The sequence below is a fragment of the Crinia signifera genome, chromosome 11 (genome assembly GCF_055691185.1).
Source record: "Crinia signifera chromosome 11, ASM5569118v1, whole genome shotgun sequence".
NCBI classification, from domain to species: Eukaryota; Metazoa; Chordata; class Amphibia; order Anura; family Myobatrachidae; genus Crinia; species Crinia signifera.
This window is the reverse complement of record NC_139227.1, coordinates 126,570,958-126,598,174: the sequence shown is the minus strand read 5'-3', so window position 1 is coordinate 126,598,174 and position 27,217 is coordinate 126,570,958. Positions and strand designations below refer to the sequence as shown.

General features: G+C 46.2%; 1 protein-coding gene across 1 annotated transcript in view; it reads left to right on the top strand.

Annotated features, from left to right (window-relative positions):
- The first annotated feature begins 2,556 nt into the window (after window positions 1–2,556).
- CD59 (CD59 molecule (CD59 blood group)) overlaps window positions 2,557–27,217 on the top strand; it is a 46,162-nt gene continuing 21,501 nt past the window's right edge. Inside the window, exons 1-2 of the mRNA XM_083164736.1 lie at window positions 2,557–2,754; window positions 26,206–26,268. Of these exons, the coding sequence (XP_083020862.1) occupies window positions 26,211–26,268 (58 nt within the window). The 5' untranslated portion in view covers window positions 2,557–2,754; window positions 26,206–26,210. The remainder of the gene's footprint in view (window positions 2,755–26,205; window positions 26,269–27,217) is intronic.

Genomic DNA, 27,217 nt, shown 5'->3' with positions numbered 1-27,217 from the left:
GAAGATGAGCAGCAGCTCCTGCGGGATGTTGAATTTCTTGAGTTGCCTCAGGAAGAACAACCGCTGCTGAGCCTTCTTGACAGTTGTAATGATGTTGGGACCCCATTTGAGGTCGCAGGAAATCTTTGTTCCTAGGAATTTGAAGGAGTCGACCCTCGACACTACTCTGTCAGATATTATGAGTGGGTGCATGGCATTTGGTTTCCTTCTGAAGTCCACCACCAAATGCCATGCACCCACTCATAATATCTGACAGAGTAGTGTCGAGGGTCGACTCCTTCAAATTCCTAGGAACAAAGATTTCCTGCGACCTCAAATGGGGTCCCAACATCATTACAACTGTCAAGAAGGCTCAGCAGCGGTTGTTCTTCCTGAGGCAACTCAAGAAATTCAACATCCCGCAGGAGCTGCTGCTCATCTTCTACACTGCCATAGTAGAGTCTGTCCTTTGCTCCTCGATCACAATCTGGTTCGGAGGAGCAATTTGTTGTGAGAGGAAGAGGGTAAAAGCCGGAATCATAGTAAATGCATTGAAAAAGCCGGAAACCATGTAAATTGTATTGGGTATGGAAGTTGGATAGACAGCAAGTAGGTCGACAAGCATTAGGTCGACACCACTAGGTCGACATGACTGAAGGTCGACATGCAGGAATGTTGACATGACTGAAGGTCAACGTGGGTCAGGTCGGCATATCATTAGGTCGATACAAGCATTAGGTCAACATGGGGAAGGTCAACAGTCAAAAGGTCGACGTGGGGTTCTTCACCTTTTTTTGTCCCGAATATCGACATAGTCGACATGGGCACTGAAACTTAGCACCACGTCCCCTCGCTGAGCTCGCCATGCTTTGGGTGCGGTGCCTAGCTGCGCTCAGCACATTATTTTATTCTACCACCACGCCTAGTGAATGGTAGGGCATGAAATACCGCCTGTCGGAACATGACGGCTCAAAAGAAGAGGTGTAAAATCCCAATGTCGACCTTTTGAATGTCGACCTTCCCCATGTCTACCTAATGACCTGTTGACCTAACCCATATCAACCTTCCTGCATGTCGACCTAGCGGTGTCGACCTAATGCTTGTAGAGCTAGTAACCGTATCCCAGTATATGAGAAAAGTTGGAAATCATAGTAATGCATTGAAATAGACAGAAACCATGTAAAGTGTATTAGAAAAGCCGGAAATCATAGTAAATGCAGTAAAAAAGCCGGAAATCATAGTAAATGCATTGAAATAGACAGAAACCATGTAAAGTGTATTAGAAAAGCCGGAAATCATAGCAAATGCATTGAAAAAGCCGGAAATCACAGTAAATGCATTGAAAAAGACAAAGACAATGCAAAGTGTATTAGAAAAGCCGGAAATTATAGTAAATGCAGTGAAAAATCCGGAAATCATAGTAAATGCAGTGAAAAAGACAAAGACAATGCAAAGTGTATTAGAAAAGCCGGAAATCATAGTAAATGCAGTGAAAAAGCCGGAAACTATGTAAAGTGTATTAGGAAAAGCTGGAAATCATAGTAAATACATGTAAAGTATATTAGAAAAGCCGGAAATCATAGAACATGCATTGAAAAAGCCGGAAAAGGCAGCGACCTTACCTTACAGTAGGATTTTGATAATATTTTTGCAAATTAGCTGACATAGGTTCGTGACCCTATACAATAAACATATTTGTTTTTCTCTAGCCAATGCTATATACAAGAAGCTGCTGCTGCTCAATACAACAGGGCCCATTTACCATAGATTGCACATGCTTATGCTTTGTCAATACATTTACTATGTTTCTGTTTTTTTCAAATCATTTGCTATGATTTACAGCTATTCTAATACACATTACATGGTGTTTGGCTATTTCAATATATAAACTATGATTTCCAGCTTTTTCTAATACACTTTACATGGTTTAATGCTTGTATCGACCTAATGACATGTCGACCTGACCCACGTCGACATTCAGTCATGTCAACATTCCTGCATGTCGACCTTCAGTCATGTCGACCTAATGCTTGTTGACCTACTTGCTGTCTATCCAATGATCCCAACCCAATACAATTTACATGGTTTCCGGCTTTTTCAATACATTTACTATGATTTCCAGCTTTTCCTAATACATTTTACATAGTTTCCGGCTTTTTCAATGCATTTGCTATGATTTCCGGCTTTTCTAATACACTTTACATGGTTTCCGGCTTTTTCAATGCATTTACTATGATTCCGGCTTTTACCCACCCCCGTTGTGAGAGACATGTCAGCAGAAAAGCAACTTCCCTAGCTGAGACAAATCTTGCACCTGCCCCTGGTCAGGCTCACTCACTCCAGGAGGGTGTGATGATAGAAATTATATATATATATATATATATATATATATATATATATATATATATATATATATATATATATATTATTTTTTTATCATAAAAAAAAAAAAAAATTGGCAGAATATGGAGAGCCCTTGGCTGGTACACAATTCTGTAGGTGCTGAGTTGTGTTTCTGGGATAATGGGACTGTTGTGCATTGGGGCTGGCAGTGAAGGGGTTAATGTTAATCCACACCCAGCTCTGGGGAAGCAGCTATTACTCCCACCCAGACTCAGTCCTCTTGCTGTTGGAGCAGGCTGCAGCACATACGCTCTGTATTTGTAGTGTCATCTGGGGATCCTCCGCCCTACATACTGGGCATAAGTACAGGAGCTGAGTTTATATAAAGGGTTCAGAGCAGAAGCTGTTGTGGCTGTGACACATGACAAAGAGGTAGGAGGAAGCCATGATGGGGGGGAGGGGTGGTGTTCTGCATAAGGAGAGGGGACTGTATGGTTGCATTGCTGTCCATAGTAGCTAGTTCCAGTTGACATGATTGTAATGGTAAATAATATTCATTATTCTTATGATTGTTCTTATTCTCACCACTGTGGGCATTGTGGCCGAGAAGCAGTATGTGGGTGAGTGGGATACAGGATGGAACTGTGATGTTTTTGTGTCCTATAACTGTATATCAGGCGTGTCCAAACTGTGGCCCCCTAGCTGTTGTGAAACTACACATCCCAGTATGCCTTGCCATAGTTTTAGCATTCCCTAATACAGGGGTTCCCAATCTTTTTCTAATCATGGCACCCCAGAGTATCAGAATTTTTCCATGGCACCCATAGGCCCCAAAATTATATATATATATATATATATATATATATATATATATATATATATATATATATATATATATATATATGTATATATATATATATGTAGATTGTGTTTACATGTGCTTCTTAGGTTCAGTTATGTGGTAAAGGGCAGGATTTGGTTCTGATTGTACAGATTTTATAATTGGCACCCACCAGCACTGGTTCTGTCCAGAAATAATTGATCATAAATAATTTGAATTGGTCCTGGACAACCAAACCGAGGCTCCCCTGCAAGTGTCCCGAGGCACCCCAGGGAGCCACGGCACACAGTTTGGGAATCACTGCCCTAATAGCAAAACCATGGCAAGGCATCATGGGACATGTAGTTTCACAACAGCTGGGGGGGCATAGTTTGGACATGCCTGCTGTATATGGAATCCAAGCGCGGTTCTGAAGCAAAGCGGCCTACACCACCCCCATTATGTTTCTCCTCGTATAATGTCCATCAGCGATCATGTCTCAAGGCGCTCTCATGCTGGGTACACACGGTGAGATTTGCACGGTCCATTCAGTCATATACTTACAGCAGGCATGTCCAAATTACGGTCCTCCAGCTGTTGTGAAACTACACGTCCCAGCATGCCTTGCAATAATTTTAGCATTCCCTACTAGAAAAACTGTGGCAAGTTGGAGGGCCATAGTTTGGACATGCCTGATTTGCAGTGATTCTCCGCTCTAGCCCTTTTAAGGGCTATATTCTTTGTACGGTTTCATTTACTTAATCTGTGTCCAACCCTGACTAGTGTACCTGCCTCTATATGTCTACTATATGAGCAGAGTTGCATATAGTACAGTGGTCAGGGAACTCGGTCCTCATTACCCCACACAGTGCATGTTTTGCTGGTAACCCAGCAGGTGCACAGGTGTACTAATTACTCAGACACATTTTATAAGGTCCGCAGGTGGAGTTAATTATTTCACTTGTGATTCTATGAGGAGACCTGCAAAACATACACTGCGTGGGGTAATGAGGACCGAGTTCCCTAACCACTGATATAGTATCTGCCTTGTACATACCTCCCAACATGACCCTCTCCAGGAGGGACACACATTGCTCTGATTCTGTCTTAATTTATGATTGATATCACCTGTGTTGAAACACCTTTCTTATTAATTAACCTGTTCAACACAGATCAAGGTAATCATGCATTAACAAGAAAGTCCAGAAGCAGAGGTATGCTTGTATCAACAGGCAGCTCTCCCTGCACAATAGTTAGAGCCTGAGTTATGGTACAGAGCACGAACAATACCCATTATATTTGCCAGAATGTGGGGCTCTGCTACTGTATCTGCCTTGTATTAATGGGCAACCTTGCACTGTATATTAGTGCTAGACAAAGGACTAGTAGCGCTCAATATATATGCAATAACTAGATAACTGTGTTCCTGTATATACCAGGCTTGTCTACCCTCCCGGGATGGCCGGGAGCCTCCCGAAAATCGTGTTTGCCTCCCGACCCCATGGGAAGGTGGGCAAGTCTCCCGCTTTCTGGTAATAGCTCCCACGCCGCCCTTGCCCGCTAGTTTAATTACCGCAAATCACAGGTCCGCAGGGCGGGGCTAAAATGACGCAATAGTTGTATTTTGTTATTTAAGCCCGCCCCTCTCCGCGCCCTGCGAATCACTGAGTTTTCCAGCATGAGTGGCAAAAGTGATGTCAGCCTTGCCCTCTGATGTGTTGCCTCTCCGGGCTTCTCCCAGAGCGGTGAAATTGAAAGTATGGTATATACATACCCTCCAACATTAGGTACAAAATGCACTGTTTCAGGAATACTTTCTTCATTGATAATTGCATTCATCTGTGTTAAACTAGTTCAGTGATGATAAGTGTTCCAGCAAAGGTGAAGGCAATTCTAAATTAAGGAAGAAGTCCAGAAGAAGAGCATTTTGTACCTTAGAATGGGTCATGTTGGAGGGTATGTATATATGATCGGCTGATGCATACCTCCCAACATGACCCTCCCCAGGAGGGACACATTCAGAGGCTGGCTGGGCCAGGGGGTAGGGTGCCATGTTCCCCCCGGGCCACTTGGTTTCCGAGTGTACTGGGCCACCACTGTCAAATGTAAATAGGTCCCTGGTGGTCCAGTGTGCCTCTGCCTCCGCCTTTTCCAGGCCTCTCCAAACATGGCCGCCGCCTTCAAGGAGACAGACGCTAGAGCTACTGTCGTACCTCTAGTGTCTGTGTAGGGATAACAGCGCATCAAGCAATACCCGGAAGTGCGGATTCGGCGCTCTGTTTGAATGAAAGAAATCCAATCTGAAGCGTGGGTGCACGGGGCAGCGGGTAGGGGACACACAGCATTGAGAGAGAGGCGGTGAGGCGGAGGACAGAGGATCTTTTACTGTACATTCCATGAGGAACAGTATCTACCCTGCCTGCGTGTGATGTGAGGATGGATGGGAGGAGGGGCCACTACAGTATATAATCTGTGTGTCTGTATTCATGTATGTTGGTGTGTACAAGTATCTGACTATGTATATGTGACTGTGAGTGTGAATGTATGTGTGTCTGTATGTATATATAAGAAATGTGTGTGTACTTTTGTGTAACTACATTTATATTGTATATATGTGTGACTGTGTATAATATGTGTATGTAGTAATGGAGGTGAACAACTGGCGTTGCAGACGGTATATTTCACCCTTTCGTTGCCATGGGCCCACGCCAGCCCACCTTCCCTGCAACCAGGGCCACCAGTTTAGTAAAGCAGAGGGAGGCATTATGGTGTGTGGCATTGGGGCAGATGTATCAACCAGCGTTAAGTGCAAAAAGGCACTTAACACCGGTTAACTGGGGGGAATTACGTCTATCCTAATGTATTACTAGCGCACCTAACGTGCGCTAGTGACAGCCCGCCGATACGCTCGGTGGGGCTGTCCCCTGCAATCCCCCGCCAGGGATTAGCGGCCGGGCGATGTATTAACAACCTTCAAGGCGTTAATTCGCCCCGGCCGCTTCGCCAGCTCAGGGCTAGCGTTGTCCTATCCCCCATGGGGACAACGCTAGCCCTGCGTCTGGCTCGGGCTGCGCTGGAGATCTCGCGGTTTTAGCGAGATCTCGCGCATGCCCAGAAAGCCGGCCGGGGGGGGGGGGGGGGGTGGCGAGGGAGCCGATAAGGAGAGCCGTTCACGCTGGGGATAACGGCTCTCCTTATCGGCTTTGGGGGGGTTAATACATCTGCCTATAACGTTTGCCCGCTTCTCCACGTTATGCTGGAGAAGCGGGACTCGTTATGTGCAAAACGTTATAGGCATATTAGTGCATCTGCCCCCTTATGTGTAATGGGCATTACAGTGTGTGCCATTATGTGTAATGGGCATTACTTCAGCTTAATGGCACGCCCCCTTTTAAATGACCACACCCCCTTTTCGGGCCAGTACTCTGGCTATAAGTTGCCAGCCAGCCCCTAGACACATTGCTCTGTTTGTGGATTTCCCTCTGAATGAATAACTGCCATCACCTGTGTTGAAAAACACCTTTCTTATCAATTACCCTGTTTGAACAAGTGATGGCAATCATACATTCAGAGGGACATCCAGAAACAGATTATTGTGTCCCTCCTGGAGAGCGTCATGTTGGGAGGTATGCTGATGCCTACCTATATTTTCACAATAAACAGGAGCACACTTCAGTGTTATACCAAACTGACTCTTGCTGCAGTTATAAGTGACATACCTTCTGCTATATGACTCTAATTGGACATGCCAATTTATCATTAGATTAATGGACATAAAGGACGTTGGGGCAGATTTATTAAGCTCGGTGAAGTGATAAAGTGTCTTTTTTTTTATCACCGGCCAATCCGCTGGGAAAAGGGAATTGGGGAGGGTGCACAAGTCACTGACACGAGTAAAGAAAATAATGTATGTAGCGATCGAAGTATCCACAATATGTCAGGGTTGCCTACCTTCCCGGAATGGCCGGGAGTCTCCCGAAAATCGGGTCCTCCTCCCGGCCCCCCCTACCCCCTGGAAAGGTGGGCAACCCTCCCGGATTCAGCGTGACCCCCACTGCGCCCCATCGCGGCCATTTTATCCCTATCTTATCTGGCTATTTCGCATTATGGGGGCGGGGCTTAATGATGTCACGTCCAAGCCCCGCCCCCCGAGCTGTTGCTGAATGTCTCCTCTCCGGGCTTCTCCCGGAGAGGAGAATATAAAAGTCGACAACCCTGCAATATGTGTAATGAGATGCCTTGGTCTATGTCTGGGGTAGCCAACCCTAGTCCTCGAGAACTGCCAACAGTGCATGTTTTGCAGGTCTCCTCACAGAATCACAAGTGAGCTAATTAGCTCCATCTGTGTATCTTTTAAAATGTCAGTGATTAATGAGTGCAACAGCTAGGTTGTCTGGAAAACGTGAACTGTTGGTAGCTCTCGAGGGCTAGGGTTGGCTACCACTGGTCTATGTAATGCATACTTGCCTACCTGACCCTCTCCATGCGGGAGAAAATGCTCTGCTCCTGGGCTTCCCTGGTAATGTATGATTGCCAGCACCTGTGGTGAAACACCTTTACCTAGCTCCCCACAGGTGCTGGCAATCATACATTACCAGGGAAGTCCAGGAACAGAGCATTTTCTCCCACATGGAGAGGGTCAGGTAGGCAAGTATGATGTAATGACTGGTGGAGGTGCTCCCCTGAGAGTATAAACAAGTACATGGCAAAGGAAGAGGCACTGCTTTGAAAAAAAGTTTATTTTTTAAAACTTAACTTTTTAATGTTTATTAAAGAGATCAAGAATAAAATTGACACCCTATGATAATACCAACACACAAAAAAACACAAAGGGAGTCGATAACACTGAAGGAGTGTTACCCAGCATGCACCTTCAGAATTATGCCATGTGTGGTGTATATTATGTTGTGCATAAAGACTCTGAACATGAACATTTCTCAGGAAAATTACTAATCTTTGTTATTGGCACAAAAGGAGGAACTGATTAATGGATAGCCTGAGATATCTCTAGCAACATATTGCAAAATATTTTTCAAACACAATTTAATAAACAAGAAATAATTGGTGATGGTTGATATTGGTATCACAAGAAACAGAGGGTAACCCTTGTCATTAGGTTGACACAAGCATTAGGTCGACATGTTTTGTTTTTTTGAGCCATGTGCCGACAGGCCGTATTTCATGCCCTACCACCCACTAGGGCGTGGTGGGAGAATAAAATAGTGTGCAGAGCATGGTGCTGCGTTTCACTGTCGACATTCGGGTAAAAAAAAAAAAACAGTGGAAAATCCCATGTCGACTGTTTGACCAACTTTATGGTCGACCAAATGATCCACACCCAGACATCTCTACACAGAGCAGGAACTTGTGCTACAACCAAGGGATCCTGTAAAACGTGTTCAGAATCTGCACACTATGGAAGTGAGATAGCAGGTAGAGCTGAATAGAATGAATTGAAGAAGAATTCTAGCACACACGGCCGCCCGCACGTGTAGTTTTAGACACGCACAATTTTTCAATTGTTTACTATGTGTTTTCTTTTAATATTTTGCTCGCTTTAAATATATTATTAAAAGTTATATTTTATGACAGTTTTTTTTTTTTTTCTTTTGGCGCACCACACCACAACAAATTTTTTTTTTCTTTTATTTGCTTCTCTTTGATAGTTTGTCATTTGTCAGTGGTAGCACACCCCCTGAATCCACTTTATGGTCTCTATTATCAACAAACAGGGGGCCATCATGTGATTGTGACTATTAACCATACATAGTCTTGTGTGATTGTACCAGACACGATCCCTTAATACCCCTTTCACACTTGCAAAAATATCCTGGGTTTTTGCACATGAACACGCATCATCCAGGGATTAAGATCAGTGTGAAAGGGTCTTGAAAGAATATCCCGGGATTTCTACCCAGGTCCCTACCTGGGTAGATTCTGGAATCGACCCAGGATGCAGTCAGTGTGTGAATGGTCCCGTACCTGGGACTTTAAAAAAGTTGCTGATTGGAGCTTTCTTGGGCTCACAAATTCTGTGGTCATCTTTCAGAGCCCTGGAGTCCATTTCTAATGACATGCATATGTATTTGCAGGGATTTCCCAGGATCAGTGTGAATTGGGCTGTCCTGGGTCGTTCCCAGGTCTGAGTGCAGTGTAGAGGGTACAATCCCGGGTAGAGTCCCAGGTAGCATCCGGGAACACATGAGAAGAAAACAAATGTGTGGTGCGCAATTCAACAGCAGCTGGCACAGGGTGGTCAAACCCAAAGATAACAATAGTAAAAAAATAATACATATAAATAAACAGATAAAAATATATATCACACTATGCACAATAAATCCCTAGACATGAAGTCCGAAGGGTTTATATAATGTATCACCGGGATACTATCAGGTATCAATTGAGGCTGAGATATAATTGATGAAAACTGACAAGAGTTTATATTCCCATCCTGGTCGGACTTCCACCTTTGGGATACCTGCATGATCCCTAATTCCAGTCTCCAAGAGGTTGTGCTTAAAAGTGGGGAACCTGAGCCCTTGAAATCATAGGGCATTTTGGACTGCTGTTCCCAACTATCTGAATAAATAACATCAAACGGACCGACCAGGATGGTAATCTAAACTCGGTACTTATGTAGTATCTGGGCGTCCGATTTAGAAATCGGGTCGGATCGGGCACATCGCATCGCATGCGACCATCGGATGCGATGACCCGATTTTTTTTCCATAGGAATCAATGTTAAAATGGACTGAGTCCATTTTAACATGGAATTCAATGGGAAAAAGGGGTCCTTTTCATACCCCTACTATCCAAGTGGGCATGGAGTTGGATATAAACCTGTGGCGAGCCACCGAGCCCGAAGCGTGGCGAGCGGACACAGGTTTATATCCAACTCCATGCCCACTTGGATAGTAGGGGTATGAAAAGGACCCCTTTTTCCCATTGAATTCCATGTTAAAATGGACTCAGTCCATTTTAACATTGATTCCTATGGAAAAATCGGGTCATCGCATCGCATCCGATGGTCGCATGCGATGCGATATCGCATCTCATCTGATTGTATGCCTTAACTTAAGGCATACAATCAAAAAATCGGACGCCCAGATACTACATAAGTACCCTAAACTCTTGTCAGTTTTCATCAATTATATCTCAGCCTCAATTGATACCTATAGTATCCCGGTGATACATTATATAACCCCTTCGGACTTCATGTCTAGGGATTTATTGTGCATAGTGTGATATATATTTTTATCTGTGTATTTATATGTATTATTTTTATTAAAATTGTTATACTTTTTGAGAAACATCCGGGAACACATTCCTGGGTATGACCCGGCTCTGCGAATGTGAAAGGGGTATTACTAACATTTATGCTTGAGCACAGATGGTTTGTCACTGGTGGCCAATAAGTTATTTATGTGTGTGTACTTGTGCCTTGCTAACTGTGTGTGTGTGTGTGTGTGTGTGTGTGTGTTTTAATCTGGTCATACACTGGTGCGCTTTGGCTACTTTTCACCCTGACTGACAGCCTCCCATAAGCGGGCTATGGCATTGCATATGATATATGCAAAAGGACTGTAAACTTTTTTTTGTGGTCCTTCCCTCTGAGAAGTTGCATAGTGTATGGGGCCCTTTACGTTATAATTACTCAGCTGTGCACACCTTCATCTTTTTCTATATTGTTCAGCATGACCATAAAGTAGTGGGTTGGTATAGTGACTGCAGTGTTGTGGGCCAGTGCCCCCACCCTATTGCCTGGATGACTTGTCCAGCATCAGAAGCTCTGAATCCAGAGCAACCATTTGCTGGAAAACGACAATGGCCATACAGACAAATTGGTTAAATCCGTTTGATCTGACAGACTTGTCCAAACCATATTTGTCCATTTTCCAGAGTTTGATTTGGAAGTGATTGCTTGTCCTAGGATCTCATTCATTACCGGACAGATACAGAAAGTGTATGTGTGTGTCTGTCTGTTAATTACGCACTGCCGAGTTATTTAGTTTCTGTGCAGGTTAAATACTGGCTGCTTTATTTTTACACTGCAATATAGATCTCACTTTGAAGTAAAACCCCACCCAAATCTAATGCTCTCTGCACAAGTAACATCTGCCCCACCTGCAGTGCACATCATTTTGTCTATCTAAAAAGGATTTTGTCAGAGTGAACTAGAATAAGGCCCTTAGTACAGAAGTCCCCGGCTGATATGTACCAGTGGGGCAGGCGGAAGATCACCTGTTACTAGCTGTGGTCTGCGGAGGTGTCTGCACTGATTTTGGAAGCCATATTGAGTTGCCTTCTCCTGATATAGCCCATTCCAAGCTACCAGAGAATGTCACTGTCACTTACCCACCTTGACTGACACGAGCCCGCAAGAGTACACTTCTCCAAGCGTTTGGCTCAGAAATCGTGAAACTACAAAATGACACCCCCAAAAAATAGTTGGGCCTTTTTTTTCTTTTTTTTTTGTCAACCATTTACAGGTGCCTTTAGCATTGAACTTTTTATTTAAATTTGATTTTTTTATTTTTTTTTTATATAATGTCGACGTGTTTTATCCTGTCAACCTTCTATGTGTTACTCTATTGACTGTCAACCTATTAATTGTCGAACTTTTAATCCGCACCCCACATCTCAGCCTTCTGTGTGCTACTTCTCAGGACCATTCACTATTTAAGGACAACCACTAAAGCTGGATACAGACTATAAGGTCCCCAAACTACCAGGGCAGGTTTGTCCTGCCCCATTAAAAGCCACCAGAGAACTTATGCCGTGTTCACACTGCGAGTGTGAACAACACGGCATTTTAATGCCGGAGACTGCAGCGCCGCATCCTGTTCAAATTCTCACCACTAAGGCAAATTCCCGGGTGAAGCAGTTCTACCCGCTAATTTGCCTTTTAACACGGGTTTTTTTGCAGTGTGAACGGGTCAACCCGGGTCTCCAACCTGGGTAAAAAAGCAGGGTTGGAGACCCTGAATTGTGACACGGGTTGACCAGGGGCGAATTTACAGGGGAGGGTGCCCCTAGGCACAACAGTAACGGCCGCCCCCCCCCCCACCCCTTCCCTAATTTAATTATTTTAATTGATTAGTTATAAGCCCTCAATTAAGTGTGCCATTTAATTATAATAAAAAAGCCACTGTTTTTTTATTTTTTATTTTTTTTTAATTATGCATACATATTAATTATCATCCTTTATTTATTTATTTATTTATATATATATATATTATAGTGTGTAGGATAGCTAACAGTGGCAGTATGTGCATGTTATATTTTGTAGTTACTGGTGCATTTTAGGCTGACAGTGCTAAAACAAGTAACCAAGTGCCGCCCCCCAACATGTGCCTCCCCTAGGCACGTGCCTAATGGGAAAATCTCCACTGGGGTTGACCCGTTCACACTCAAAAAAAACAAAAAACCCCGTGTTAAAAGGCAAATTACCGGGTCAACATGCTAGACCTGGGAATTTGAATAGCAGTGAGAACAGGGTATATGGGGCAGTCCCGACTCTCCACGCCGGGATTCACAGCAGTAACCAGGTGGCAGACTCAGGGATGTACGAGCGCTCCTGACCAACCCCAAACCCAAACTTTCCCCAGTCTCCTGCCTGGTCACTGCTGCGAGTGGCGGTAGCTGCCCCTAGTGGAGGTGCACAGCTGGAGGCATCACTGTCACACACCTATTAATCAGTGGCGTGCCTGAAAACTTCACGGGCGAGTCCGCGCAGGCAGCGCAGCGCAGCGCAGCTCAGCCTGAGAAATTTATGGGCAAGTGAACGAAATCAGTTTTTATGAGGGTGTGTGCTTGGCAGACGTCCGTGCTGGCTCACATTAGCTGATGTGCTCAAACACTGAGCATGCTGGAATTTGCCAATTTCAGCTGTTCCATGTTCTAGAAGCAAAGTGCAATTCTAACACATGATTCATATAATAGACCTAATCAGGGCTTAAAGTGGTCCTAGAGAAGTGGCACTCCCCTGCAAACTATACAAATGTGCTATTTCCCATACATTATCAAGAGACCGTGGTTTCATAAGAGGTGTGGTCACACAATAGTAAACCCCCCAATTCAAATTATGCCACACAGTAGCACAATTAGGGGTAGAGAGGCTGTGGGGGGTGTTGTAGTTAGTGTCATCATTTTGTTACGTTCTCCTGGGGTTCCAGGTGTAGTAAATCGGTTGAGGGGGTAGCATACGTTGGTGGGAGGTCAGGAGGTGGAGCTCCTTAGACGGGAAGCTTTTTTCTGGGTATACATAAAATCTTCTGCGTAACAAGGGGAATACGGGGTCTCTTCAATTAGGAACACTTGTATCCTGGGGAGGTCCTTCCGCCACCTGCCTGGTTTCTAAAACATAACAAGTGCTATCAATCAACGTGTGGGAGTAGGTCTAGGGATTCAAGTATCTTAGCTTGAGTATCTAAGGGTTTAGTTTTAATATACGGTTCCCACTTCCTCAGGAAAGATTTGCTCAGTGTTTGGTTGGAGTGAATGTTATATCTGTCAAAGGTCATGTAGCTGTTTAGAAGTTCCTCTACATCTGTTAAGTTAGGTTTGTGGCTGGTGATCCAGGATTTCAATATGGCCTTTTTTGCCGTTGTGAGGAGTAACGTTAAGAATGGTATAAGTTGTTTTTGGTCACTATTCAGCTGCCATGGGTCAAAGTTTAAGAAAATTATTGGTATGGGGTGGAGCGGAACTTTTAGGGTGAGCTTCGTTTCCATGTAGTATAAGATCTTAAACCAGAACTTTTTAATGTGACTACAGGCCCAGAAGTTGTGGAATAATGATGCCGAGTAGTAACCACACTTAGGGCATCTACCTGACTCCCCAGGATCAAAGTGGCTTCTTTGTCTCTGAGACATGTAGGCTCTATGTATCGTTTTGTAATGGGTTTCCTGTAAGGCTGAGGATTGTAGGATTTTCATTGAGGACTCATAGTGCTTGAATATGTCTGGTGTTTGGAGGGACGGGATGTCATGTAGCCACGAATCTCTCGTTTTATCTTGTAAAGTGGGGATAGAGCTTTCTGTATCTCTATGTAGATCAGTTTAGATTTAAAGGTATCGTTCTGGATTTTATTTACCCAAGTGTGGAGAATAGACTGTGAAGATAACATGAAATCTTGTGTTGATAGAGATTGCACGAAGTGCTGGATTTGAATCGTTGGGAAAAGTGCGTTACTAGGTAGCCCAAATTTGTCTCTAAGAGTGGAAAACGGAAGGGTTTTTCCTCCTGGGTCAAATACCTGGGAAATTAATTTCAGTCCCTTGTTCTTTAGTCTCTTAAAGATTGGGTTATTTATACCGGGTGGGAATAGAGGGTTACCGCAAATAGGCATCCATTCTGTATACATTGGGTTTAGACCTATTTTGGTGCATGCATGTTGCCACGCATTGTATATATCCTGAAATAGAGGGTTGCCATATATTTGGGGTGGGATATGTTTTTTTCGGTAGGTGTATATGAGCTTTGGGCGAATATGGGAAGAAGATGGCACTATCCAATTCATATATAGAGTGAAAATCAACCTCTTGTAGCCACCCCATTGACACTCGAGCTAGTAAGGAGCAAGAGTAGGAAGAGATGTCCGGGAGTCCCATGCCTCCGTTTAGTTTGGAGAGGTTCAGTTTTGCCAGGGAAATCTTAGGCTTTTTTCCATTCCATATGAATTTAGAACAGACCTGTGTTAGGATTTTGACATCAGTGGGAGGTATTTTTATTGGGAGCATTTGCATTGGGTACATTACTCTTGGGAATATTACTGATTTCACAACTTCTATTCTTCCCAGGAGGGAGAGGGGTAGAGAAGTCCAGTCTTGTAGTGTCTTGATTAATTTTACTAGAATTGGGGGGTAGTTTTTCTTGTATAGATCTGATAGTTTGCTTGTGATTTGTATGCCTAAATACTTAATGTGGGACGTTTGTATTTTAATGCAATGTAATTTGTCAGTGGGGGGGAAAGAAGGTGGGGTACCTCTAAAGGCCCCCATACACTATGCGATTTTCGTCCGATTTCATCCGATGTTGGCACTTTGGGCCGATAAATCGGGTGAAATCGGCCCAAAATCGCATGTGTTTGACATCTGATCTGATGCGCGGTCCCGTGCGCATCGGATCTGATCAGATGGTCGGACCTGCCGAACATAAGATATATCGGCATCTGACCCATCATGGGTACATCGTGGGTGCTTTTGCACCCATGATGTATCAGATCCGATATATCTCTATGTTTGGAGTCCTCCTCCCACCCCCCGCAGTACGCGTACATCGCCGGAAGCCGCCGCAGCTTCCTGTCAGGCAGTCACTGTCTGAAATTACCTACTTCACGCGTCGGAACCCAGCCTTACCGGCGCCGCTCCCTCCACTGTGCACCTGTCACTCAGCTGCACCCTGCTGCCGCGTCCTCCGCTCCAGCCGCTCCCGCACGCAGTGACAGCGGCTGTATACTTTGCCACTGACTGCTGCGCGGCTCCCTGGGTCACCCACTCGGCTCCTAGGCTCAGATCACTCCGGCGCAACAGACTGCCTGCAGTCCGCCTCGGTGCCCCAGCGATATGAACGCTCCTGCACGCTGTATACTTTGCTACTGCTGCCACCTCCCTGGGTCACCCACTCCACTCCGGCCGCAACAGACTGCCTGCCAGTGAGTGGACTCACAAAGCTTCTCTCTAGGAGAAGACAGATCTTCTAAGGTGACAGGTAAAAGCTGTCCCGACTGAACTTGGCACCAGGCCAGGACCAGGGGTTTGCAGATGACAGCTAGTATCTGTCGGGATGGGTATAGTCTGCCAGCAGTTTGAGGTAAAGCATTCAGATGCTGTGAGCATCTGTGGCTGGATGTCAGAAAATAAATGCTCTGAACATTCTCAATAAAGTGAGAAGTGTATAGTGATATATTTCAATGATAGCCTCCTATAGATGGATTGGCTTGAGAAAGCTGGTGCCAACTGTGAGAGTTAACACATTTTCCATCATTTTACTACTGAGAAAAATATTATTATAATAATTATGATGCATGCTAATGTTCTAATAATTGTACAATCTGACTAGGAGCTGTGACCGCAGTACAGGCAGTAGCGGGGCAGTGTGATCATGATCTCAGCTCTGGGTATGATATACTCTGCTCGGCTTCCACAGTGTATTCCTAAAGCTGCCCATACACGGTCCGTTTAACGGATCCGTTTGGGACTTAAACAGCACACATTGGATCGGATCGCATCCCTAGTGCATGCAGTGTGCATGCACTGCGATCCGATACGATGTGTACATAGTACAAAAAGTATGTGTAGCACATACTTTTTGTATCGTACTATGTGATGCGCGGGAGCGCGCATCGCATAGTACAGAACGGATGCTGGCGAACGGCTCCGTGTATGGGCAGCTTTACACTGATTGTGGCTGTAGTGAGGGGAGGGTGCGGCGCTGCTGGTTCCACATTGCTGTTCACCATGCTTTACTGCGCAGTGCACCCAAGCTGAATTTAGCTTTTTTGGCCCCTGGCTCCTTTCATAAACCTATTTCTGGCCACCTCCGCTGAGAGAAGAAAGCTGCCTCAGCGTCGCTGCACCTAAAGAAACTGCCATCCTGGTGAAACCTTTATTATAAGATAAAAAAATAGAAACCGGCTCCAGGTCTCCTGGCACAGGGGACGTGGACTCGTAGGGACAGCTAAAGGCCCCCATACATTAGGCCGACTTGTCCTTAGGACATGTTGGACCCAATTCTCCTGTGAGCTGCCCGGGAGCTCCCTAGGAGGCTCACATACAATTCGGCACTTGATGAGCCAAATTTTACATGTGATAAATCGCTTGCGATTTATCATATGTAACGGGGAGCTGCAGCGGGCGGTGAGGAGCAGGGGGCAGGCGGTGAGGGGCAGGAGGGCGGCAGTGATCCTCATCAGGAGGAGCAGTGGAGCGGCCAGCGGGTAACTGAGCACTTAGCTGGCGGCGCCGGCGAGTGCTGACCTCCCTGTATGCATATGCCTGCCCGCCTGACAGGCATATGCATGCAGACACCGGGGGAGCAGTGGGGCGGGCAGTAGGTCCCTGAGCGCTTAGCTGGCGGCACCGGCGAGTGCTGACCTGGCCGGGTGGTGTGATCACAGATATCAGCAGCGCTGCGGGACGGGCAGTGCAGTGGCGGGTATTAGATTTTTAAAATACTTGTCAAATGACTGGCCAGTCTCTGATTGGCTGAGAGCTCTCAGCCAATCAGAGACTGGCCAGTCATTTGACAGGTATTTTAAAAATCTAATACCTGCCACTGTACTGCCCGTCCAGTCCCGCAGCGCTGCTGATATCTGTGATCACACCACCCGGCCAGGTCAGCACTCGCCGGTGCCGCCAGCTAAGCGCTCAGGGACCTGCTGCCCGCCCCACTGCTCCCCCGGTTTCTGTATGCATATGCATGTCAGGCGGGCAGGCATATGCATACAGGGAGGTCGGACGTGATCTTATGTGCAGACCGTCCGACCTCCCTGATCCGATCCGATGCGCACAGGATCACGCATCCGATGCGCACGGGATCACGCATCCGATCGGATCAGATATCACACACCTGCGTTTTTGTGCCGATTTCACCCGGTTATCGGCCCAAAGTGCCGAAATCGGATGAAATCGTCCCAAAATCGCATAGGATCAGGGAAGCTAGGGCATGTGGCTTTGTAATCACATGACACTGTGCATCAGATAAATCACATGTGATTTATCTGATGCAAATTGGATGTAAAAAATGGCACATCAAGTGTCAAATTGTATGTAGGCCTCCTGTGAAGCTGCCAGGGAAGTTCAAGGGAAATCAGATGCAATTTACAGGTCAGATAAATCTTACTAGTGTATGGGGGCCTTTAGAATCAGGAGCTCCGATTTGTCTACATTGACTTTATATCCTGAGAAGGTGCCAAATATATGTAGTGTATCAAATATCAATGGAATGGCATACTGTGGGTGAGATAGGAACAATAACATATCATCCGCAAAAAGGTATACCCGGAGATCCACATTGCAGACCTGGATTCCCTGATATTCTGGGGATGCTCTTAAATGTATGGCCAGTGGCTCTAAGGCCAATGCAAACAGCAGTGGTGAGAGGGGGCACCCCTGCCTTGTGCCCCTCTGGATAGGGAATGGTTCCGACAGTAGGCCATTGCAAATGATACGGGAGGAGGCACCTTCATATACTGATGATAAAAGGTTTCCAGAAAAGCAAAGGATTTTAACGTGTGGTGTAGGTGTTCCCAGTGCACCATGTCGAAGGCCTTCTCTGCATCTAAAGAAAGAATGGCTTTTGGGTCCTCCGACACAGCACACTGGGAAGCATGAACTGCTGCCAGGACTCGTCTGATGTTAATGGTTGAGCTCCTGCCCATGACAAATCCCGTCTGGTCTTTATGGATTAGCCTGGGTAGTATCTGTTTAAGGCGTTCTGCCATGATCTTCATGAGGAGCTTATAGTCAATATTTAATAACGATATTGGTCTGTAGGAACTGGGGGAGGCTAGGTCCCTACCTGGTTTGGGGATTACTCTGAGTGTTGCAGAATTAAAATGGTCAGGGATCGTATGGGAAGACAAAATGGTATTAAATACTTTAGTAAGGGTCGGGATTATTTTGGAGGATAAAAGCTTGTAATAATCAGGTGTGAGTCCGTCCGGGCCGGGGGCCTTACCGGGCTTCAGTCCTGATATGGCCTTGGACACTTCTTGGTCAGTTATATCTCGGGTTAGGTAGTTTGCGTCGGCCTCGGTAATTTGCGGTAGAGAGATATTTTCCCAAAATTTGTCAGCATTAGAGTGGTCAGAGATTGGTTTAAAGTATAGGTCGGTGTAGAAGTCACACAATAACTGGGCTGTTTGGGCATTGGATGTCGTCAGGGTGTTATCCGGCCTGCGTAGGGGTCGTATTGTCGCAGGGGGTCTCTGTCCCTGTAGTAGTGAGGAGAGTAATTTACTTGATTTGTTTCCAAATCTATGAAACCTTGCCTTTTTGGCAAAGGAGTATATGGATTCAGACCTCTCTATTGTGGCTTCATAAGTTCGTTTGGCTGATGGGTAGTTATTCTTAGTGGTGGAGGAGGGGGATGTCCTATAGCTCCGGAAGGCGTCTCCAAGTGTTAGCTGAGCTTGCAAATGCTCTTGCTTCACTTTCTTTTTTAGGTGTGCCATTTGGGAGATCATTTCCCCTCTCAATGTGGCTTTTGACGCCTGCCAGAACAGCAGGGGGTCTGCCTCCTCGGCTTCATAATTGTCCCTAGCATAGTAATCCCAGGCCTTCTTAACTGCAATCCTAAAATGTGTTGAAGACGCCAGGGCTGGGGGGCACCTCCAAGAAGGAGTAGTATCTGGTCTCTTGGAAAGATGTATTCTAATGTGTACCACGGCGTGGTCTGATAGGACAATTGGGGCCATCTCAGCTAGTTCAACTTTGGGGAGGAGGAAGTGTGAAATTAGAACATAATCTATGCGAGACATTCTATTTGTGGCTGCAGAGAGACAGGAATAATTTTGTTCCGTCGGGTGCATCACTCTCCAGGAGTCTAACATTTGCAATTGTTCACAGAACTGGGGGACACCAAATTTAGGAAGTCTGCGGGGAGAAGAATGATGCTGTTGTCTGTCCAAGTGATTGGATGAGACTAAGTTAAGGTCGCCACATAGTATCATTGGAAGATGTAAAAAGGGGGTCATGACAGCAATCAGTTGTCTAAAGAAGGGGTTGGAGTATTGGTTTGGGGCATAAACATTTATACATACAAATTCTTGTTGATCACATTTCAGCTGGCATAGAACAAATCGGCCCTGAGGGTCCGATTATAGCCTTTATCACCTCGATATCTAAATTGCTTTTGGCTAAGATAACCACTCCTCTCGCCTTCGATGTGTATGAGGAAGACGCTAGTAGTTTCCACTTCATCATGTTTAATTTAACTACTTCCTGCGGTAGTAAGTGCGACTCCTGGATACACACCAAATCGAGACGGAGCTTGTTCAAGTGAACCAGAATTCTCTTCCGTTTAACCGGGGAATTTATCCCACCTACATTCCAGCTTCCTATATTAATTGCCATGGCAGCTGGAGATCAGGTGAACATGCGTAACTACAACAACAATTTTGTCTATGCTTGAGTACGTTAAACAGTAGGTATTGCCTCCCTTTCCAGGGTGGGGATGGGGGGAAGGGAGGGCATCTAAGGGGGAGGGGGGAAGGAAACAATGGGGTTTTGTAACCTGTGTGCCTAAAAGGCTTGCTTCCGTAATAGATGTGGTGAGAAAGGAACATCTCACCTTACAACTTGCAGCGTAGACTCCTACGCCCATCAACTCACACATGAAACGTAATTAATAAAACATTTAGCCAACTTGTCATAGAACATTTGCCATTTTTGTAATTAGCTTATAATATCAAACCAGTAGTTGAGTGGTCTGTGGCACGGCCCCGCCGGGTTGTCGTTTACTTATACGTCAGGGTGGATGCATATAGGTGCCGGCCATACTCAGACCCGGAGCTTCAGCAGTCCATAGTGCAAACAAAGAAAAGAGTAAAGTTAGTTAACTCAGAGTCCAAGTTACTCGCAGTCAGACATCTGGGAGTGCTGTCAGTCCGACCCTTGTTCCTCCCTTAGAAAGCATTCTGCGTCTCGCGCCGACAAAAAGTCTCTGAATGAGGAGCCGTCATATATCCTGAGTCTGGCCGGGTACATTAAGGCGAACTTCCTCTCCAGCTTGATAAGCCTGGAGCAAATAGGCGAGAACTCTTTTCTCTGCTTCATCAATTCTGCGGTGTAATCTTGGAAGATTAAGATTCTGTGACCCTCCCAAGAAAGATTCTGTGACCCTCCCATATGAGTTCTTTATGGAGATAATTGAGCGTTTTAAATATAACAGCTCTGGGCCGCGCGCCCTCTTGGGGTCTCAGTGGCCCTAACCTGTGGGCACGCTCTACCACCATATCAGAACAACGGTCTTGTATGTTAAGTAGTTCTGGCAACTTGATCTTTATAAACTGAAATAAGTAGGCTCCCTTTAAAGATTCTGGCAGTCCAATGATGCGCAGGTTTTGTCTTCTGGACCGGTTTTCCAGATCTTGCACCTTGTTATATAGGTACATTAAGTCTGAGGAGTGCTGTTTCATTATGGGTTTCATTTCAGCTACGTCCTGAAAGCATTCCCCAACTCTGTGTTCAGTCTCTGCTACCCGCTGCTGTAACGGTGCTAGCTGTCTGTTAATTTTGTCAGTTTGGTCTTGCAGCAGGGGGGCCATTGCTGCCCTTATTGCGCCCACCATATCCCCATATGTCACGGCATCGTCTGGTTGTGGGGTTACCTTGTGGTCTGGAGCAGGGGAGACAGGCTGTGGGGTCTCGGTGTAGCTGTCTGCTGCTGGGGGTGAGGGCGGCTTGGTTCGAGGAGGCTGCGGGGAGGTTTTCTGTGCGGGCGCACGTGTATGTTCTGCTGCGGTCGCCATCTTGGAGGCGGCGGGTGCTGGCGCTTTCACTTTGCTGGCACGGATCCTGAAGCCGGGCATTTCGTCCAGGAATTGTTCCATGCGGGTCTGCGTCTTGCCGGGAGCAGTGGGTGCGGATACCGCGGCTTGTGGAGGCTATCTTAGCCGTGAAAAGGGTTAGTGTGAGCCGGTGGGCATCGGAGCTCTCACATGCGACTGCTCATGCCGCTGCCGGAACCGGAAGTCGGGGTTAATCTTATAGAGGTTATTTTGTACAGATGTGTGTGCGCCTCAGTCATAGGGTTTGGATCGCCTTTGTGTGTTAGGTGTGGACACGTTGTGCGCCTCAGGTTTGATGCCATCTTTACTAACTGCACTTTCCATTTACACCACAGGTCTTCAACCTGTGGCCCTCCAGATGTTGTGGAACTACATGTCCCAGCATGCCCTGACAGTTTTGGTATGCTCTTATAGCAGGGCTGGGCAATTGCGGCCCTCCAGATGTTGAGGAACTACACATCCCAGGATGCTTTGCATTAGTTTTGCTATGTGGCCAAGCTGAAACTGATGCAAGGCATGCTGGGATGTGTAGTTCCTTAACATCTGGAGGGCCGCAATTGCCCAGCCCTGTCTTATAGGAAAAAATGTAGCAATGCATGTTGGAACATGTAGTTTCACAACATCTGGGGGGGCCATAGGTTGAAGACCCATAATTTACACTGTCGTGCAGTTTGGCCCTAGGCTAAATACATTCTACAAGTGACGCAGCTGGGACCTGCAGCCAGGGAGGCAGTGCTTCCCCTGTCATTTTGTTTAAAATAATACAAAGAATATACCTAGGACCGATAAGCGGTGCTTTCCACAGACCAGTGTAAGGGGATGGGGTGGGGGAGCTAAGCCTAATAAAAAATGACACTTCTAGAAGTGCTTCACTGACGGGGGCTGCTGTGATTGGACAGTAAATCCAGCTGCTGTTCAATCACAGCAGCTCCTGTCAACACTTTTATCCAGCTCTCCCTTCACCCATTCTACTGCCTTTGGTGTCCCAGCTTGACTGTTAGTGACATGCTGTGAGGGGATGCAGTCAAAATACCGACAACCATTGACCGACGGTCAAAATCCCGAAAGGTCAAAATACAGACATATAGAATGTAGACAGGTGAAAAGGTCGACATGACTTTCGGTCGACAGGGTTTTTTTGAGCCGACATGTGCCAACAGGTGCTATTTCATGCCCTACCATCCAATAGGGTGTGGTGGGAGAATAGTGTGCAGCAAGGCACCATGTCCGAAGCATCGGGAGCGATGCGAGGGGCTGTGGTTGACTTCCAACTGTGTCCATGTCGACTGTGTCAACATTCAGGTGAAAAAAAACCCCTGTCGACCTTTTCACCTGTCTACATTCTATATGTCGGTATTTTGACCGTCTGTCAATAGCTGTCGGGATTTCCACCGTCGGTATTTCAGACCGAATCCGCTGTGAGGGGAAGTGACCTCGGTGGCATCCAGTGGAGCACCTGCTGAGCATTTTTTTTTTCTTTTACCGGTGGTATCGGCGGCTGCGGTGCGTGACAGTGGGGCAGATGTATTAAGCCTGGCGAAGAGATAAACTGGAGATAAAGTGGAGAAAAAGTGAATGGAGTTAACGCATCAGCCAATCAGCTTCCAACTGTCATATTTCAAACACTGCTGATTGGCTGGTGGGTTATCTCCTTCCACTTTTTCTCCACTTTATCTCCAGTTTATCTCTTCGCCAGGCTTAATACATCTGCCCCAGTGTCCCTCTGTACACAGTCCTCACAGCATGTCACTGCTGCACAGTGTATTTATTTTTTATTTTATTTTTTGATCTGATAATGGGGCTGCACACTGTGTGATTCAGGCTACCGTATATACTCGAGTATAAGTCGACCCGAATATAAGCCGAGGCACCTAAATTTACCACAAAAAAAGGGGAAAACTTATTGACCCAAGTATAAGCCTAGGGTGGGAAATGCAAAGGGTCTAGGGACTCACTGAGACACACTGTACATGGTCTAGGGCATGGGTCCTCAAACTGTGGCCCTCCAGATGTTGTGAAACTACAAATCCCAGCATGCCTTGCCACAGTTTTACCACTCCCTTATAGCAAAACTGTGGCAAGCCATGCTGGGATTTGTAGTTTCATAACATCTGGAGGGCCGCAGTTTGAGGACCCATGGTCTAGGGGCAAGTCCCCCCTCTCCCTTCATCCCATGATCCCATAATTGCAGCTAGGTCTCCTGTCATTTTAGTTCCCCAGCTGGAAGGATTCTTACAGGATGAGCAGCCAAGTACAGGGTGTGACAGGAAGGGAAGCTGTAATATGTAATTACAGTCCATATAGAGGGAGGCACTAATAAGGAAGATATGAAAGGGTCCCAGGTAATTGGGGCTGCGTGACTGCTGCAGAGCTGACGCTGCATGTGGTATGGATGCGCTGCATGGGGTATGGATGCGCTGCATGGGGTATGGATGCGCTGCATGGGGTATGGATGCGCTGCATGTATTCCGCACTCACCATGGCAGGTCATGAGCCCCATTGCCGGAGCCCTTGCTTCCCGATACTGGCTGCTCCTTACTCTCCTGCCCGGCGGCATTTGGCGCGTCCTCTATTTCTGCCTCCGTGCTAGTTTCTGGCCAGCGCGACATCAGCACAGAGGCTGCAACATCAGCCTCCGCCAGGCCCGAGCTTCACCAGGCATTGCCACCGGCTCTGACTGAAGGACCAATTACTGTATACACCTGAGTATAAGCCGAAGGGGGTACTTTTTCAGCACAAAAAATGTGCTGAAAAATTCGGCTTATACTCTAGTATATACGGTAACTTTCTATTCCATTTTGACTATATAGTCAAAATCAATAGCTGGAATTGCACCATCTGTACAAAGCTTAAAGGCCCCCCATACACAAGAACGAGTTTGTACTCAAGCGTACAATCTCGAGGGTTGCACGACGGATTGTATTTAATGCACGGTCCCGCAGGTTGATTGCATACATGCAATCTGTTTGACTGGTCCCCCACCACCGCCTTCCCCGGCACTTCCTGGTAATGCTGCAGCGATATGCTCACTGTCGGACGCTAGAGGTCACATATGACCTATAGTGTCTGTCTCCTCCGAGACCCCTGGCAATGAGCACTGACCCCTTGGTTGTATGCAGCATCTGGATTGTATGCACATTGTGTGTGTACAGGGCCCCCTGAATTAGCATCTGATGGAGGACAATTACAAGCACTTGACTGTATACATTAAGATCTAGAGACTTCGCTTTTGTTAGAAAAACCTTGGACAAACAACTGTTATACAGCATAAATGGAACCATAGATAAAATTAATAAATTAGTTAAGACATCCAGAAGGCGGAACATGATTTGGGGCCTTAGATTGGGTATGTATCATTAGGTCGACAATGAAAGTCAACATGTTTTTTTTTTTTTCCCGCCTGTGTGTCGACAGTCAACACAAACACTCAAACGTAGCAATGTGTCGCCTGGCACATGCTCTAAGGGATGGTAGGGCATGAAATTCTGCCTGTCGGCACATGTCGTGTCGACATGGACACCAAAACGTACCACTGCGCTCACCATGCTTCGGGCACGGTAAAAAAAAATACCTTGTCTACTTTTTGACTATTACCCTCCCCATGTCAAGCTACTTGTTGGTGACCCCGTGACTGTATTCCCTTAGATTTAGGTGGACACATACAAAGATAAGAATGTCCAGTATGGTAATGATTCCGCTTCCGGTGACATGCCATTTAATTTTGGTCTAAAAAGGCCAAGAACGTGTATAGCATCTGATTGGCTAGTAAAATAAGGCACTGTACATGTATCATATATGATTGGATCTTAACCTACTATACCTCATGGCTGTATTTTTGAGTATAAATAAAGCTGCCTTCTGAACCATCTCCAGAGACGGCACTGTTAAGCCCCGTACACATGGGGCGCTATGCTCCCTGCGGGATCTTCGCTGAGCAAGCATATCGCCCAGTATCCCATTTTCATCAGCAACCAGCAATGTCTATACCCTTCCTTTATAGTCCTTGTGCTGGTGGCTTGGCCGTCCAGAATCTTGCGATCAGTGGCGCTATGAAGGTATGGTGCTGCATGTCCTCAGTGGTGGTGCCCGATGCTGGGTGTGGCATGTCCCAATGGTGTATCCGGTGTGGGGTTTGGTGCCCAGTCAGCGGCAGTGCTGTGTCCAGCATGTCCCCGGAGGTTGAAGTCTGGTGCCATATCCGGAGGGTTGTGGCTAGAACCACTAATGACTTTTTTTTTGTTTTTTTTTCAAAAATAATCTACACCAATGTGAATTACAAATAAAATAAAAAGCGCTGTGAGGGCGTCTAACTAACTTCCACCCTCGCCTAACGTTCCATCCAATAGAAGTGGATCTAGACACAACCATTTCTGGCGCTGGCGATGGAAGGCACTTCCGCTTTCCTTCAGGTAGTAATGCTTGCCATACAGTGCCACCTGCGTTTCACCTCCTTTCTGTTCCGGTATATGCTATAATAAAGTGATCTGATGTTAACTTTCAAGTAAAACCTGTGTGTTGGCGCTGTCTCTTATGTGTCACTTTTATTTAGGAATCATGAACTGTACTGGAAGTGTCGCCCTCGCCCTGGTTCTGCTCACACTGTGTGCTACAGGTAAGATTGCCTTTCTGTATTTCTACATTTATTTTTTCCATATTTTTTTTTTTTTTTTAATTTTCTCTTACATTCTTATGGGATACAGGGAAGTCGTTCATAACGATGGGGAAAAGAGGGTTTCCGTAGGAGACGGGCACATATAAACTTTTATAGAGGGTGTACTGGTTCCTCCCCTCTGCTCCCCTCCCATCTAGCCAATTTAAGAAAATGTGCCTCAGGAGAAGCACGCATCAGGAAGAGCTCCAGAGAAGTTGTCTTCTGTTTATTTTCTTTATTTTGGGACTGCTGTTTTGGACTCAACAACAGTCCTGCGTCGTGGGAGACTGGGGGAAGAGTTCAGCTGCAGGCCACTTCATGGTACCGAGCTGTCCCTGCCACAGGACCACTGTCCTGCTTGGGTGATGTTACCGCGGGCATTGCGCTGCAGCGCGCACACCCCTGGCATGCCGCACACCCCTAGTCCAGTCTGAAGATGTTGTGTGGTGAGTACTACCCCGGGGTCCCTTGCCGTGGGGCCCCCGGGTTACTGTGCGGCAAGATGGTATCGGCGGTGCCAGCACAGGGACCGTGCAACCCCCCGCTTACACTGGGACAGGGTACTGCCTCCTGTACTGTCCAGGGCAGTTTACCACGGGTTGGACATTTTTCAATGTCAGTCTCAGTATAAAAATGCAGGTAAGCTCTGGCGCCATTACGCTGGGCGGAGCTTACCCAGGGCGGGACCATAGCTCTGTGAGGGCGCCAAAAACCTGCTTCCTGCTTCTTCCCTGGCTGCTGGAATCGCCATTGTACTGCTCCAGACACTCCTTAGCGGTGTGGAATAGAGGGAATCTGCTAGCAGAGACAGCTTCAGGTTTTCAGCGCTTGTGTACTTGTGCACTTGCCTGCATACACTGTAAAGTACTGTTAGATTATTGTACTGTATACCAGCTCTTACAATTGGAGA